General features: G+C 46.4%; 1 protein-coding gene across 1 annotated transcript; it reads left to right on the top strand.

The window, feature by feature from the left end:
- Nucleotides 1-288: 288 nt before the first annotated feature.
- On the top strand, nucleotides 289-4,546 carry hyal1 (hyaluronidase 1). Its single transcript, XM_012822531.2, has 4 exons — nucleotides 289-501; nucleotides 1,141-2,069; nucleotides 2,816-2,905; nucleotides 3,537-4,546. The coding sequence occupies exons 1-4, from the start codon at nucleotides 486-488 to the stop codon at nucleotides 3,885-3,887; spliced, it is 1,386 nt and encodes a 461-aa protein (XP_012677985.2). The 5' UTR covers nucleotides 289-485; the 3' UTR covers nucleotides 3,888-4,546.
- The last annotated feature ends 9,583 nt before the right edge of the window (nucleotides 4,547-14,129 follow it).

Here is a 14,129-nt window from a genome sequence, read left to right as displayed (position 1 = left end):
GACTGCACTTCGTAGCAGTTATTTTCAGCTCAATGTAATATGCATCTCATAATGTCCAGAGCGTTCCAGAGGTGGAATGGGTTGATACATCGGCAAATATCACCTAATTTCAAAAGACCTCTCACATGTAAACGATTGGACTGCTGGTCTCATTCAAGGTTGCGAAACATCACTAAATCCGTTCTTGTTTTCTTCTCTCCTTCTCTCTTCTTGGCACATAGGGGTCAGGACTTTACAGTAACATAACAAAATCAGTCAATCCATCGAAAACTTTTTGTAACTGGTTCCATACTCTTCCTTACTTGTCATGAACGCTGCCCCAAGGAACTCCGCCTTTCTCCTGCGGATTGGTGCTGCGGTGTGTAGGCTACACTGTGCTCTGTTTTGAGATCTTCCTCTTTCTAATCACGAGCGGCTTCTGCAGCTGCCCCACAGTCTGTCGGAATCTCCGACGAATCGACATTCTTCAAACTTCAAACTTAACGATGAGAAGTTTTACGGGTGAGTGCGGATTTTAATTATTTAGCCAATTTTAACACAGTGGTGACTGCCATTCCATTTCTTTGAGTTTTGGTATGTCAGCGCTGCCCAAAAAACTTTTCCAACTATAATACCATTCACGTCATGTTCCAACCAAATACTGGAAAAACTGGTTTAGCCAGCTATTTGATTGAAAAGGTTTTCTTCAGTCATAATGTCAGCAGACGTGAGAATGAAAGCACATCTACATTTTAAGTGTGCATTACGGGGAGTCTGTTCCTCTTTCACTGTTCGTCTTGATGTTCATTTTCGCAACACCGCTTTTAGTGACGGTCATAATAGGGACGAGGTTCCTCTTTTATATTCCAGTTGTGACAGATATTCTCACACCTGCCCACCCATACAGACACACACATACACACACACAGATTATTAAGCATAATGAGCTGTTCAGGCAATGGCGCCCTTTGTTCTAAAAATTGCCTCTCATCATGAAATTAACTTTTTGAAATTAGACTGGGCGTCCCCCTTCATTTCCATTTAGATTGGCTTTGCCCATAGAACACCCATGCTATTATTTATTTATTTTTAGAGCAGCTTTGAGTGCATTGCCATCTCCATAATTGGGTGATTAAATCCCCCCCTCCCCCCCGCCTGCAGGTATGGTGCGCCTACTCTGTGTGGCCTGGTTGCTGGGTCCTCTCTCTGCCTCCCCAGCAGCCTTTCGCCCGGGCAGTGTACAGCGCACACTCCCTCCTCTCAATAAGCTGCCCTTCCTGACCGTGTGGAATGCACCGACGGCCTCCTGCAGTAGTCGCTATGGCGTGGACCTGGACCTGAGCGTTTTTGACATTGTGGCCAACCATGACCAGGTCTTCATGGGACCCAACATCACCATCTTTTATGAGAAGCAGTTGGGGTTGTACCCATACATCACGCCCCAAGGAGAGGCCATATACGGAGGCATCCCTCAGAACTCCAGCCTGAAGGACCACATGTGGCAGGCTGACACGGACCTGCGCAACTACATGCATGACCGGCTCTTCCACGGGCTGGCCATCATCGACTGGGAGCGCTGGCGGCCCGTGTGGGATCGCAACTGGGACAGCAAGAGCATCTACTGGGACGCCTCCCGGGCGCTGGTGAAGGGGCGCCACCCGGACTGGGACCCCGAGCAGGTGGAGCGGGAGGCACGGGCCCAGTTCGAGAGCGCTGCGCGGGCCTTCATGGAAGACACTTTGAAGATGGTGACCCGAGAGCGGCCCGGCGGGCTGTGGGGTTTCTACGGTTTCCCCTGCTGCTACAACAACGGGTACAAGAACCTGACTACTAACTACACGGGGGAGTGCCCCCCGTTGGCGGTGAGCCGTAACGATGGCCTGTTCTGGCTGTGGAACGCCAGCACGGCACTCTACCCAGAGATCTACCTAGAGCTATGGCTGAGGGGTCGGGACAGAGAGGTGCTGCTCTACTCCAGGCACAGCGTGCTGGAGGCCATGAGGGTGAGGGAGAAGGTCACCCCCATCCCCCCACCTGTGGTGCCCTATGCACGCATTACCTATACCTACTCTCTGGACTTCCTCTCTGAGGTAAGCACTATCCACTGAAGATATTCATTAATAACAGATCTTTCTCCACTTGGTCCATGAATGTGTTATGAATGTTATGATTGGCAACACGTCAGACATATTGCAGACACCTCCAGCAATAAGGTTTTGGAGCCTTTGGGTGAAAGGCTGCCTTCATGTTTGTTCTTCCTCTGCCTTGCTACTCTATCTGATTTTATCAGCGTATACTGCTTCCTGCAGCAATAATGTTCTGTTCTGCGGTTGCTTTGCTTCTTGCATGAACACAATTTAAAGTGTGAATGCTGCTGATTGGAGTTTCAGTATGTTGCCTGTGGCTCATCTCTTTCATGGGCAAACATGCTATGACTGACACATTTATTGAACAACTGTTTGAACGGGCAAAAACCTGATTTAGGTATGGTTGTCTACGAAGTTTGTTTCTTAAATATTTATTTGAAATATCACCAGCATGAAACCACATTAAATCTGTTCTTTCAAGGCCTCAGTACTGTGTTCATGTCATTGACCTTATGGATATAAACTATCTGCATGTATTTGTAATGGACCATGACGTATTTCTCCAACCAGTTCTCATATGTAAGGTGTTTTTTTGTATCTCTCTTACACACTCTATCACCATTTTGTGTGATATCAAAGGGGAATTTGTTTCCTAACTTGCATTATATTCTCCTTAATATTCCGTGCTCCCTGCTGGCTGATGCTGACTCACTGGTGGTTGTCATGACGCTGGTGTTGCCGTGGCGCAGGAGGATCTGATTCACACGATTGGGGAGAGTGCTGCTCTCGGGTCTGCTGGAGTTGTGCTGTGGGGAGACGGCACTTATGCTGCATCAAAGGTACACACACCGTCATTGCACGCGCAAACACAACGCACACTTAATCAGTCATTTAGCAGACGCTTTTATCCAAAGCGACTTACATATGTGCGACTTACAATGTATACACATTTTACGTTTACACATTTTACATTTACACTGATGGCACACTGCACATCAGGAGCAATTAGGGGTTCAGTGTCTTGCTCAAGGACGCTTCGACAGGGAATCGAACTAGCAACCTTCTGATTACTAAACGACTTCTCTACCACTGTACCACTGTCGCCCCTAACAGTCCGAACAGTCACGGCACAAGCAGTTTCTTGGCGTGTTTACTCAAGGCATGCATAGAATCTGCAGTATCCTGCTGCCGCAGTGGACTCTCAGACATTTAAGACTTGCTGCCCAGTAGCTTTGGACAAAAGCGTCTGCTAAATGACTAAAGATCCCAGTAGATTGACCATGGAGGGCTTTCCATGTAGTCATGTAGTGTCATCATTTTCAGGAAAACACAATTGAATGATTTAGTCTTTCACTGTCTGTGGTGCATTCAGTCTGTAATTAGCACACCTATAACCCCCCCCCCCTCCCCCCCAGACTCACACATTCACACACAAACCCAACTCCCTTTTCTTTCCCCTCCCTCTGGCAGACCTCGTGTAACACAGTGAAAGCCTACGTGGATGAGGTGCTCGGCCACTATGTGGTGAACGTTACCACGGCGGCCTACATGTGCAGCCAGAACCTCTGCCACGGCAACGGCCGCTGTCAGCGCCGAGACCCCACGTCTGGGGCCTACCTCCACCTGGACCCATCTGCTTGGAGCATAATCCCCAGGAGTCAGCGTGCTGCGGGGACCCGCACCCAAGGACCAGCCTTCAGGGCCCAGAGGAAGCCAGGGCCCTCTCAGGACAAGGCAACCCAGGCTCAGTTACTACCTTTCAAGTGCCAGTGCTTCCCAGAGTGGACAGGGGAGCACTGCTCTATCAAGTGGATGACCTGACTGAGTAACACTGCACAAGAGGCAGAGATGGTCACAGTGAGAGTGATATGAGATTGCGTTATACTAATGTGTAAACTTGAATCTTACTCAAATCTTACTAAGTTCCATAAGCTCATAACGTTGTCTCACTTGATTGATTCATTGTCAATGGTCAATGTCAATGTCAGAAATTGCAAATTTTCTGTAGTTTTAATTTAAGATTTTAATCTAATGTCATTCAAATTATACACCAGGCTTCCTCAGAACAGGCCGTAACCAGTAACCACTGAATGCCTCTACATTTGGTATGAAGTATGGATGTTTGTGAACTGAACCCTGTGAGTTTTCAGAGAATGAAGTGATGCTGATCTTCTACTCCCAAGAATGGGACTACTGAGTTTGTAAAGAATTACCACACACCACCTGATCTACGTCAGTCCTATGCAATATGATTAAGGGAGAACAGCCTGACTTTGTTTAGGATAATTAGAGAGGCTGTGGTCCCTAATTAGTAGTTCCGGGGTATTACAGTGACTGATTCTTTTTAAACTTCCTTCATTTGGATGTATCATCAATGTCATAAAGTGTCAAGAACATTTATGATAACAGAGCCTGTGCACACACACACACTATGAAGATTTACCGCTGTGTGCTAATTATATAAGCTTTTGAAAGACAAATGAATGACTTGAATCCGAGATCAGAGTTTTGAATGCGAGTCACCTGGAATTCAACCGGGTCTCATGACTACATTGATCGCTAGATCTAGGGATTATCATGTGCTATCAATACTCCGTAGTCCTTGCAAGTCACCAGTAACCACTAGATGGCGATAAAGACACGTCAACATTTCCTCACTTCCGCAACGTCCCAATGCTTTCTCTGAGAAATTGAGGATAGGGTGAACGACCTTTAAAGGACAACGCCGATTCTCATTAGTGGAAGTGACCGGCTATAGGTTCATCTGAATACTACTCTGACATTTCGAGGTTTTTCAAAGATGCTTCTCGGTCTTGTATGCTTTCTCCCTATGAAACAACTGGAATAACTGCTTGCCCTTCCCTGCCCTTTGTGGCAGGGAATTCACTGAAACCACTCGGGGATAAACTCAACTGTTCAAGTGTTTTTCTACTGCAAATATATGTTATATAATTTGTCAAGGTGGACAATTTTTGGTCACATGACCAAAAAAAGCTGTGAGTAGCCCCTACAATAGGCTTTTTGTGGATTGTTCTGTCATCGCTGCTGATTTGCGATTTATTCTAAAACAGCAGTCGAAATGTTTAGATATTGCGTTCAGCAGCTGACCTCGCCGATCCCAAAGTTCACACACATTTGGAGCAACATCAGTCTTGTCACTTTCTTCCCAATAGAAAGTAACCTACTTCCAAGACCTTACTAATGAAATTCTAAAAGGATGCATATATCTCCTCTTGCCAAGAGCCCCATTAACCGACAAATAATAAAGCTAAAACATGAAATCCCATCAAATGTAGTTTAGGAAACTTTACCGCGAAGAAACAAATTTAGTTTAGATAAAGAATTCCCAAACACTGACTGTAGGCTAAAGTTAGGTCTCATTCACTCCTCTAAAAGACCGATTGAATTGACCCAGGGACCCATGGAAGCGCTTCCACGAGGAGATAAGCCTCTGCCAGAGCGCGTGATAGTGGACAGCTAAGTGAGATTCTCTTGCACTTTATCAGCCTCGCCCCGAAAAGCTACTCCCCTGACGCGTTGTTCCGAAATCGCCATCCCCTCTCGTCTGCTCCAGCGTGGCCCATTCCCCCTCTCCCTAGTTTCTCTCTATTCCCCAGTAGGCGTCTGCTCTTTTCTGCGCTCTGAACTGAAACCTTTCCACGGTAAGGGCTGAAACACACCAAACGCGTTTCTAAAGACGCAGACGCTTCAAAAACATCTTGGCGAAGTGCGGCGGGCAAAGCAGGCGCACAAGGCCTATGGTTTTGCCCGGTGCCTATGAAGCGGGGCTGCGTGCGCAACCAAATGGGTCGAGTGTGACATTGATGAGCGGTGCGCCTTGCGCTGAAAAGTTGAGAATATATTTCAACTGTTAAGCGCACCTTAAAAAACGCTAGAAAGATGCGACGCGCGGATAAAAGGCGCACACGACAGGCCTCATTCCATAGGAAACAATTGTTTTGCTAGCGTCACGTTTTTAGAAACCCGTTTGGTGTGGTGAGGAAAGCAACTAGCAGGTCGTCACGCTTACTTTCTTTGTGTCTCTCTCACTCGTTGTTCTTCAATGGAGCGCACTTCTTAACACCAGGCTGGCGGGACTAAAAGCCGCTCTGGACTGGGTCAAAAAACGTCGCATATGCCTGTGTATGGTTTTGTTAAGTGATTACAAGGCTCATCTTTTCTGGCTGAGCTGGAACAACCTCAGAGCGGCCATTCTGGGTGGATAGAAAACAGACGTGACTAAAGCGACCTCAGCCTTATTCTCTAATGTCCCCAATCACCATTTTCTATTCAGCAATGCTTCCATGCTTGTCAATGAACTCTAGCAGTATTTTCCTCTCTAGTGCCATTAAGTCAAATTAGGTCTACAAGACATAGCTGTCACTTGTTCGTTTGGTGGTTATATCGGACTTAGGGCTGAAACACACCAAACGCGTTCTTAAAACGGCAGACGCTTCAAAAACGTCAGAGCCGCAGAGGCACCAGGCTGTTTTGCCCGGCGCCTAAGCGGAGCTGCGTGCGCAACCTGCCTGGGCCGAGTGTGACATTGATGAGCGGTGCGCCTCCGCGCCTTGCGCTGGAAAGTTGAGAATAGTTCAACTTTTAAGCGCATCTAAAAAACGCTAGAAAGACGCAACGCGTGGCGGAGAAAAGGCGCACACGCAAGGCGCGCCGTACCATAGGAAACAATGCATTTGCTAGCGTCCCGTTTTTAAAAACGCGTTTGGTGGCTGTTTTGGCCGCCGCACTTTGCCAAGACGTTTTTGAAGCGTCTGCCGTTTTAAAAACGCGTTTGGTGTGTTTCAGCCCGTAGACTGCAGCATATCTTCATTACCGAGTGTACCCAGACAATTCCCTGATGGAAAAAGGCATGAGGACTACTTTTGCTCATTGGTTTTCCGGCGGTCAGCTGGTGAGTTACAGACAAACAGCCCACCGTTTTGCCATGTGCTTTCAAAATATTTATATAAGCCATTTATACTTCTTCAGTTTTCACCAACCCTTAATATTTTTATAGATGTTACTAGTGCGTCACATACGTCTTTAATTGACCAAGTCATTTTCACCTTGAGAATCTGGATGCAAGTCAGATGGTCTTTCTGTTGGACTAGTCAGTACTTATTAGGTGTTTCGTGTTGCTGTTGTTGTGTCTTATGTCTTGCTTGATGTTTGGCTGTGTTAGGAAAGTTGTCAACTCGCTAGTTTTTCATCATCAACATCCCTGCCAATTTTATATATGAAATAATGCGACGTCCCTGTCTCACAGAGATTTGTAGTTTTTCCAGATGCCAGTCATCGACCTCAGTCCTGTTTCAGGCTAGCATCCAAATAAATTAATCTCGCGCCAAAAAGTTTGTCTCTGCTGGTTCCATATCCTTCAGCTTGTCAACAAATACATGTGTACCACTGTCCATTATGGGGTGTCAAAGCACATTTTGCATTTACGACAGTGGTGTAAAAGTGAGCTACACTCAATATGGGGGGGTCAGTAGCAAAAAAATGGGGCTTTAATATCCACGCCCAGTAACTCTAAAGATGATGGTGGTCCGAGAGCGGATCAGAATTGCCATAGCACCAGTGGGGTACCGACCAAAATCCACCGGTGGACTGATATATGCTTAGTATCTTGGTTGTTACACCTCACAAACTGTTCAGGACAAGAAAGTGTATGGAAACTCAAATACACTTTGACCCTCCAGGAGCAGTTCGCACAAGCCTGATAGTTTCGTTCAGTATCTGTTGCCATTCTTTATACTGTATTTCATTAGACAAGCAAGCTTCTGGATACAGTGGCATTGGGCCTATTGACCCTGTGTGCCTACCCAATATACCGTGACCAAAAAAACAATATTTTAAACAGAATTGTGGCTACTTTCTAAAAAAGTGCACACCTTAATAACACCATATAGCCTACCTAGATGAGGGTAGGGCAGGAGTAACTGTACTGATAGTGTAATAAACAGCCATAAGTTGACTGCAATTGATCATCTGTTACCATTCAAAGTAGGCTAATTTGCCAACGTGTGGAGAGGCTAGGTAGCTGCTATCTTGGCAACATTGCATTCTGGCTCACTGAATAGGCTAGCCTGTGTCAGGACTGACAAACTAATATAGAAGAGGTTGCATAACGCCCCTGCTTCTGAAGAATGCCTTTCAGTTCTGATTCCGGCGTAATTAGTAGAGCTGTGACATGAACATTGACTCCTGTCTGTGTGTGTGTGTGTGTGTGTGTGTGTGTGTGTGTGTGTGTGTGTGTGTGTGTGTGTGTGTGTGTGTGTGTGTGTGTGTGTGTGTGTGTGTGTGTTCTCAAGATTTGCTGTCTTAGCTGTAACGCGGCTGATGAGAGGTGACCTGACAGACTGTCACATGTGAGTTATCCTCCGATGGGCAGCTTCTTCACTCCCGCCAAAGCCCATTATAACTCTGTGAATAGGAGGTAGCAGCGACTCAGACACACACACACACACACACACACACACACACACACACATTGAAGAGTGCACAATGACTATCTGATTTGCCACAGCAATTTTCTCCGTGGATGACCACCAGTCAATCATCAACAGAAGGACTCGCCTCCTAGCGATGACCAATCAATGCCGCACAAAGGGCCATCTCCTCTCAGCAACGACCAATCAATCGCTCACAAAGACACTTTTGCCTTAGTCGTATAGCATAGAGAAGAATGTGATTATGTCATTGTTTGGCCATTAAATAACACCCTCACCTGTGAAAGAAAACAAAAAAAAATCTTTCATAAAGAATTGCTATGAATGAATCCATTGTCTACTTAGCACCATTATAAAAAAATAATCCAAAACGCACAAACTTGAGCTTCTTCTTGATTCTTTCATGAGGGTCTCCAGTTTGTGATTCATTTCCAAGATTTATTCTTAGCGTAATCCACTTTTTTGGCCTTCTTCCCTCCCTCATTTCACTGATGTCTACCCCGCGTTTGTTAATAAACAGTCAGCACTCATGGCTAATCTATTCGAGAAATTGGCTGTTGGATGGGGAATGTCTTCTCTTTTGTGAGGGCGCTGCAACAGCCACAAGGTTACATGGGAAACGAGCGAAGGTGGAGAAGCGGTCAGGCAGGTCTGATTGCGTTTCGTAGACGAAAATACATTTCTGAAGGATGGTCATATATTTGTGGGAAGAAGGAGAGGGCAGCAAAGGAGAGAGGCATATTCAAATCTTTTCAGTTTCTTCTATTGGCTTAAGCCATCCCTGTCGATTTGCTGTGCTTCTTGGCTGTCGAACGACTGAGAGGTTAGGAATCCACATGCCTTCTAGTTTTGTCACAAAGACCTAGTATCATACATGCATAAGTACACTCAGCCGGTATGCAAAAGTGGTCTCTTCAAAACCAGGTAGGTCCAGCCTGACCATGTCCCTGGCAGCCCCCCTAACAAATGTCGCTGCCTTGCAGAAGACAGACCATGCTGCCACCCTGAACATGGAGTAGTTAAGGAGAACTGCGCTGAAGAATCACAGAGGCCGGTGAATAGGAAATCTCCCAGATGTTAGGATACATTACCTCCTGTCAGGTTTTACGTGTAACTCTCTCTATCTTTGCCATGACTTCCTGCACCTCAACACCCAAAGGGCGGGGCCTTCCCCTTGGTGGGTTAAGGTCTCTTACCATGGAATGATAGAGGTTTGGTGCACCCCCTATGTCCGAATTATTTCCTAATGATTTACTAAAACATTTTTACAGCATTCTGTAATTTCTCCCTGTTTTGTATAGGGTTTTTTCTTTTGAGAGAGAGAGTTTGAGAGAGTTAAAGACATGAAGTAGGACATAGAGGATGAGGCTTCTCTGATTCTATAGTGGCGAATAAGCTGAGATATGATGTCTCGGTATGAAATCTGATTCAGATCTAGTGTGATTTGACTCTTGGCACACACACACACACACACACACACACACACACACACACACACACACACAGAGTGAGATTAGACCATTGTCATACTTCCATCTGCATATTTCTCAACATTTTCTCTGTTATCCAGATTTTTTCCCAATGATGGTTTTCCACCCTCCTTATCATTCCTCTCAGTTCATTCTTGAAGCTTCCATTTGGTCTTCCTCTTAATTAACTCAGAGCCCCTTGAAACATGAGTCTCCCTGGATTCTTTCCCCAGCTGTAGTGTATATCTTTCCTATACTCTCTCTCTCTCTCTCTCACTCAACTTTCGAGAAACTGTCTTTGAAAGCGAAGTGCAGTCCTCAGGAAAAAAATTGATCTCCTGTCTTCTCTGTTTTCACTGCCTTTCCATCTCTCTTTATGTTTCTCGTGTTCCTTACCTTCCTTGTTCCTCACACCCCCCCCTCTTCTTGTCCTTCCCAACTTCTCTCTCACGTCCCGTTTCCCGTTTCTTCTTCCTCTCTGAAAATGTCCACGTTAAAAACACAACGTATGTCTCGCAACACACCAACAAACACATGCACACGCAGACATATTCTATACATACATCCATAAATGCATCCCATGTTTCCCACATTCTCACGGAAACATATTCGCACACACACAGACACACACCTTTGCTCTCCTTGTAAACATTAACACTGTGGCAGATCTGGGGTGGGGCTGTTAGGGGGGCAGGAGTTGTTGGGTCTCAGCAGAAATGTCAGGTTGTATGGTAACCTTTTCCTGTGTGTGTTATCTGCTCTGATAGCAGGGGCCAGGCAGGGGAGGGGCGCCAGCGATGCGATGGGATTGGAAAGGTCCCCGCCTGCGCCTCACCCCAAGGCTATCTCCCCCAGTCTCACTCAACAGTTCAGCAGCACCAGCATACCAGCACTTGCACACGCACACACACACGCACACACACGCACACACACGCACACACACACACACACACAAACAAATACACACACACACTCACTCTCACAAATATACACTTGCGCATACACACATACATACGCACATGCGGACAGTTTTGAGGGTTCAATCTGTCTCTGTGCATCTGTGTTGCAGTTCTATTAGGTCACCCACACCCGATATTTTTCTGCCAACTTGAGAATAAAGAAGAAGAACATGAAGAGAAATACAGAAGAAGACAAGATAGAGGCAAAGGGAGGGGGGGGCAGAGAGAGAGAGAGAGAGAACATGTTGATCAACTACATTGCTGGTGCAGAACATTTAGTGAGATGAGATGTACACTCTTCACTGAAATGACATGACAAATACTATGCCTGCCTACATTAACTACACACACACAAAAAATGTTTTCGTCCCATTTAAACTGTGTCGATCCATCACAGGCTGCTGATGCATTTGGAAGCAATTGCAGTAAAACTACCCACCCTTCGCCTTAAATGCTGCGTACCTCCCAAACGACTATCTCATTAACATCCCCGTGTTCTCCTGCTTCGTCAGCGAGCCTCCAGGCAGTCTTGCCATGTGAACAGCATGAGGCTAAACGGCCTTTGGATTTCAGGAGGAGCAGTATCTGTGACAGAGCCCCTGCTGAGCTGAGCGATCACAGCCCCTCCATCATCCTGTGTTAGCGCCACCGTCTCAGGAAATGGAAGCCCAGGTAGGCAACTTGGAGGTGAACGCAGCTCTTCACCTTAAAAACAACAAGAAACGCCACCAAGATGAGCCACCACCACACAACAGATGCCAGCTTGTTACATAATGGCAGGGATTGAGAATCCAAGGTAAGATAGTGCAAGTTCAATACATGTGTTCAGAGCCAAATGTCCTGATTTGCTAATTAATAAAATTCTAGCGGAAGGAGATATAACTAATGAGTATAATGGTCAGGCTGCTTTATCTCCAAAGAAACATGGGGGGTGAAGCAGTGACTAACACCAATACCAGGTGAGCACGGAACAACACTCTTCTGAACCCCTTTACACCAGCTGACAGAAGGTCTCGCACTGCCAGCCGCTGTGTTGATCACTGACTCCAGAGTCGACGTCGTCTGGCACATTATTTTGAACCGGTTTCCAAGACAACAGCCATTCTCCGCTGCTCATCTACTCATCGGCTTTGGTCATCGGTGTTTGACGTTTGCACAGGCTTCCCGCTAGCCCCATTTAGTCATTAGCAACAGACCACTGAGCAACATTAGGCCAGAGGACAGGGATTCTGCCTCAACGTCAGGCTATCGGCATATAACTTCAGTGAAAAATAACACACATATACTTTCAACTCTTTTTAGTGCAGTCCTCCGCAGTGCACACCAGCGACTAAGATCCATGTTTGCGTGCTTGTAATATTGGCATGCGCCTGCCAGGTGTACGCACTGACCTGGCAACGTTTGGAGGAGTAGGTGAGACATGAAAGCGCTTTCTTTATTTGTTTGGTGACATTTGAAACTTTTTCTTCGAACTTGAATGGCTAACCAACTGTTTATCCTGGGGAGGGCAGCATCTGTTTAGATTTAAGTTTTTTTTTTTGTACAAATATTTTTGATTTATGCTAATTAAAACTGTTCTATTTGAAAGACTTGGCTTGAAGGTCGTTTGAAAGCGTTGAAGAGTTACAGTTAGATTATGGAAATAAAACAAATGCAAGGTGTATATGTGTCCATGTCCCCTTTTTAAAGAGACAAAAGGTGTAGAGAGAAAGAGAGATGGAGAAAAGAAGAGATGAGATGAGGGAGGGTAGGAGAGAGAGAGAGAGAGAGAGAGAGAGAGAGAGAGAGAGAGAGCGGAAATGCAACATCTCAATCTGTGCCGCATGTCTTTTATTGCCACTCTGTAATTGAGGTGGTTTTCCAAACAGGTGAGGGCTGTCAAGCGCGACTAATGACCCACCCTCCCTCTCTCTCTCTCTCTCTCTCTCTCTCTCTCTCTCTCTCTCTCTCTCTCTCTCTCTCTCTCTCTCTCACTCGCTCGCTTACCCCCCCCCCCCGCCCCGGCCTCCTAGTCCTCTCTAATAGCAACCTCGGCCATTTTGTTTCCTCCGAAATGAGAGCAGGGAGGGCACAAGATGAGGGCGACGCCTGGCTGTGAGTGTGACTGTGAGTGCCAGCTAACAGGTCCCCGTCTCTCTGACCGCTGTTTGTGGACGGCTCAAGCCACACAGACACAGACACAGGGCCAGAGATGGAGGAGGCATCCCCCTGCGTTCCAGTCCGCACCGATCGGGCTTTTTCTCACGGTTTCACAACCTGTGATTTTAAGCAGATGATACACATTGTCAGGGGATTAGGAGAAACAGACCGATGATTGAAGACATGGGAAAGAGAGGGAGGGTGGGGAGTGCAGGGAAATGGAGAGAGAAATGAAGGGAGACAGACAGAGAAAGAGAGGGAGAATGAACGCCAGAAAATGAGCTATAAAACCGCTCTCCTCTCTCTATGCCTACCTCAAGGTCACCCCCTCAGAATAGATGGGTGGCAATTGGATCAGCAGCAATCTTCCTCTCTTTCTCTCCACTCCTTTCTCTCCTCATCCCTCTTTCTCTCTCTCTCTCTCTCTCTCTCTCTCTCTCTCTCCTCACTCACTTCCAACCCTCTTCCATTCCCCGTTTATTCTGTTTGGCTCATTGTTTTCCCTCTGCCCAGTGTTCGTTCTCCCATTCTCCTCTCTCCTTGTTCTCTTCTCACTGATCAGGCGGCAGACAGCATGTAAGTGTTCTAACCCCAAGGAGTCTCTTAGAAGGCTTGCGATTGGTTGCGCCCGCGAGCTCTGTTCACAATCGATTATGGCGCATCGCTCTTCCCCACTCGCAACCCCCCCTCCCTACGCATTTGCCACGCTCCCTTATGACACACACACACACACACACACACACACACACACACACACACACACACACACACACACACACACACACACACACACACACACACACATCTTCATGTACACACACTCTCTTTTCTCTTGGGTTGAGTCCTGGACTTTTCACATGACCCCTGACACTATTCTAAACATTGAATTCTTTAAATGTTGCTTGTGTTTCATTTTAACTTAAAAGTGTCTTCTTGTACACACACACAGACACACACACACACACACACACACAGACACACACACACACACACACACACACAGACACACATTGCTGCACACGCTTGAACACACACGGGACACATCTA

The sequence above is a fragment of the Clupea harengus genome, chromosome 5, assembly GCF_900700415.2.
Source record: "Clupea harengus chromosome 5, Ch_v2.0.2, whole genome shotgun sequence".
NCBI classification, from domain to species: Eukaryota; Metazoa; Chordata; class Actinopteri; order Clupeiformes; family Clupeidae; genus Clupea; species Clupea harengus.
This window is presented reverse-complemented; position numbering and strand designations above follow the sequence as displayed.

Coding starts and splice junctions, on each gene's coding strand:
- hyal1 (XM_012822531.2), top strand. Junction 2,070..2,815: donor CTCTGGACTTCCTCTCTGAG/GTAAGCACTATC, acceptor GCCGTGGCGCAG/GAGGATCTGATTCACACGAT. Junction 2,906..3,536: donor GCACTTATGCTGCATCAAAG/GTACACACACCG, acceptor TCCCTCTGGCAG/ACCTCGTGTAACACAGTGAA.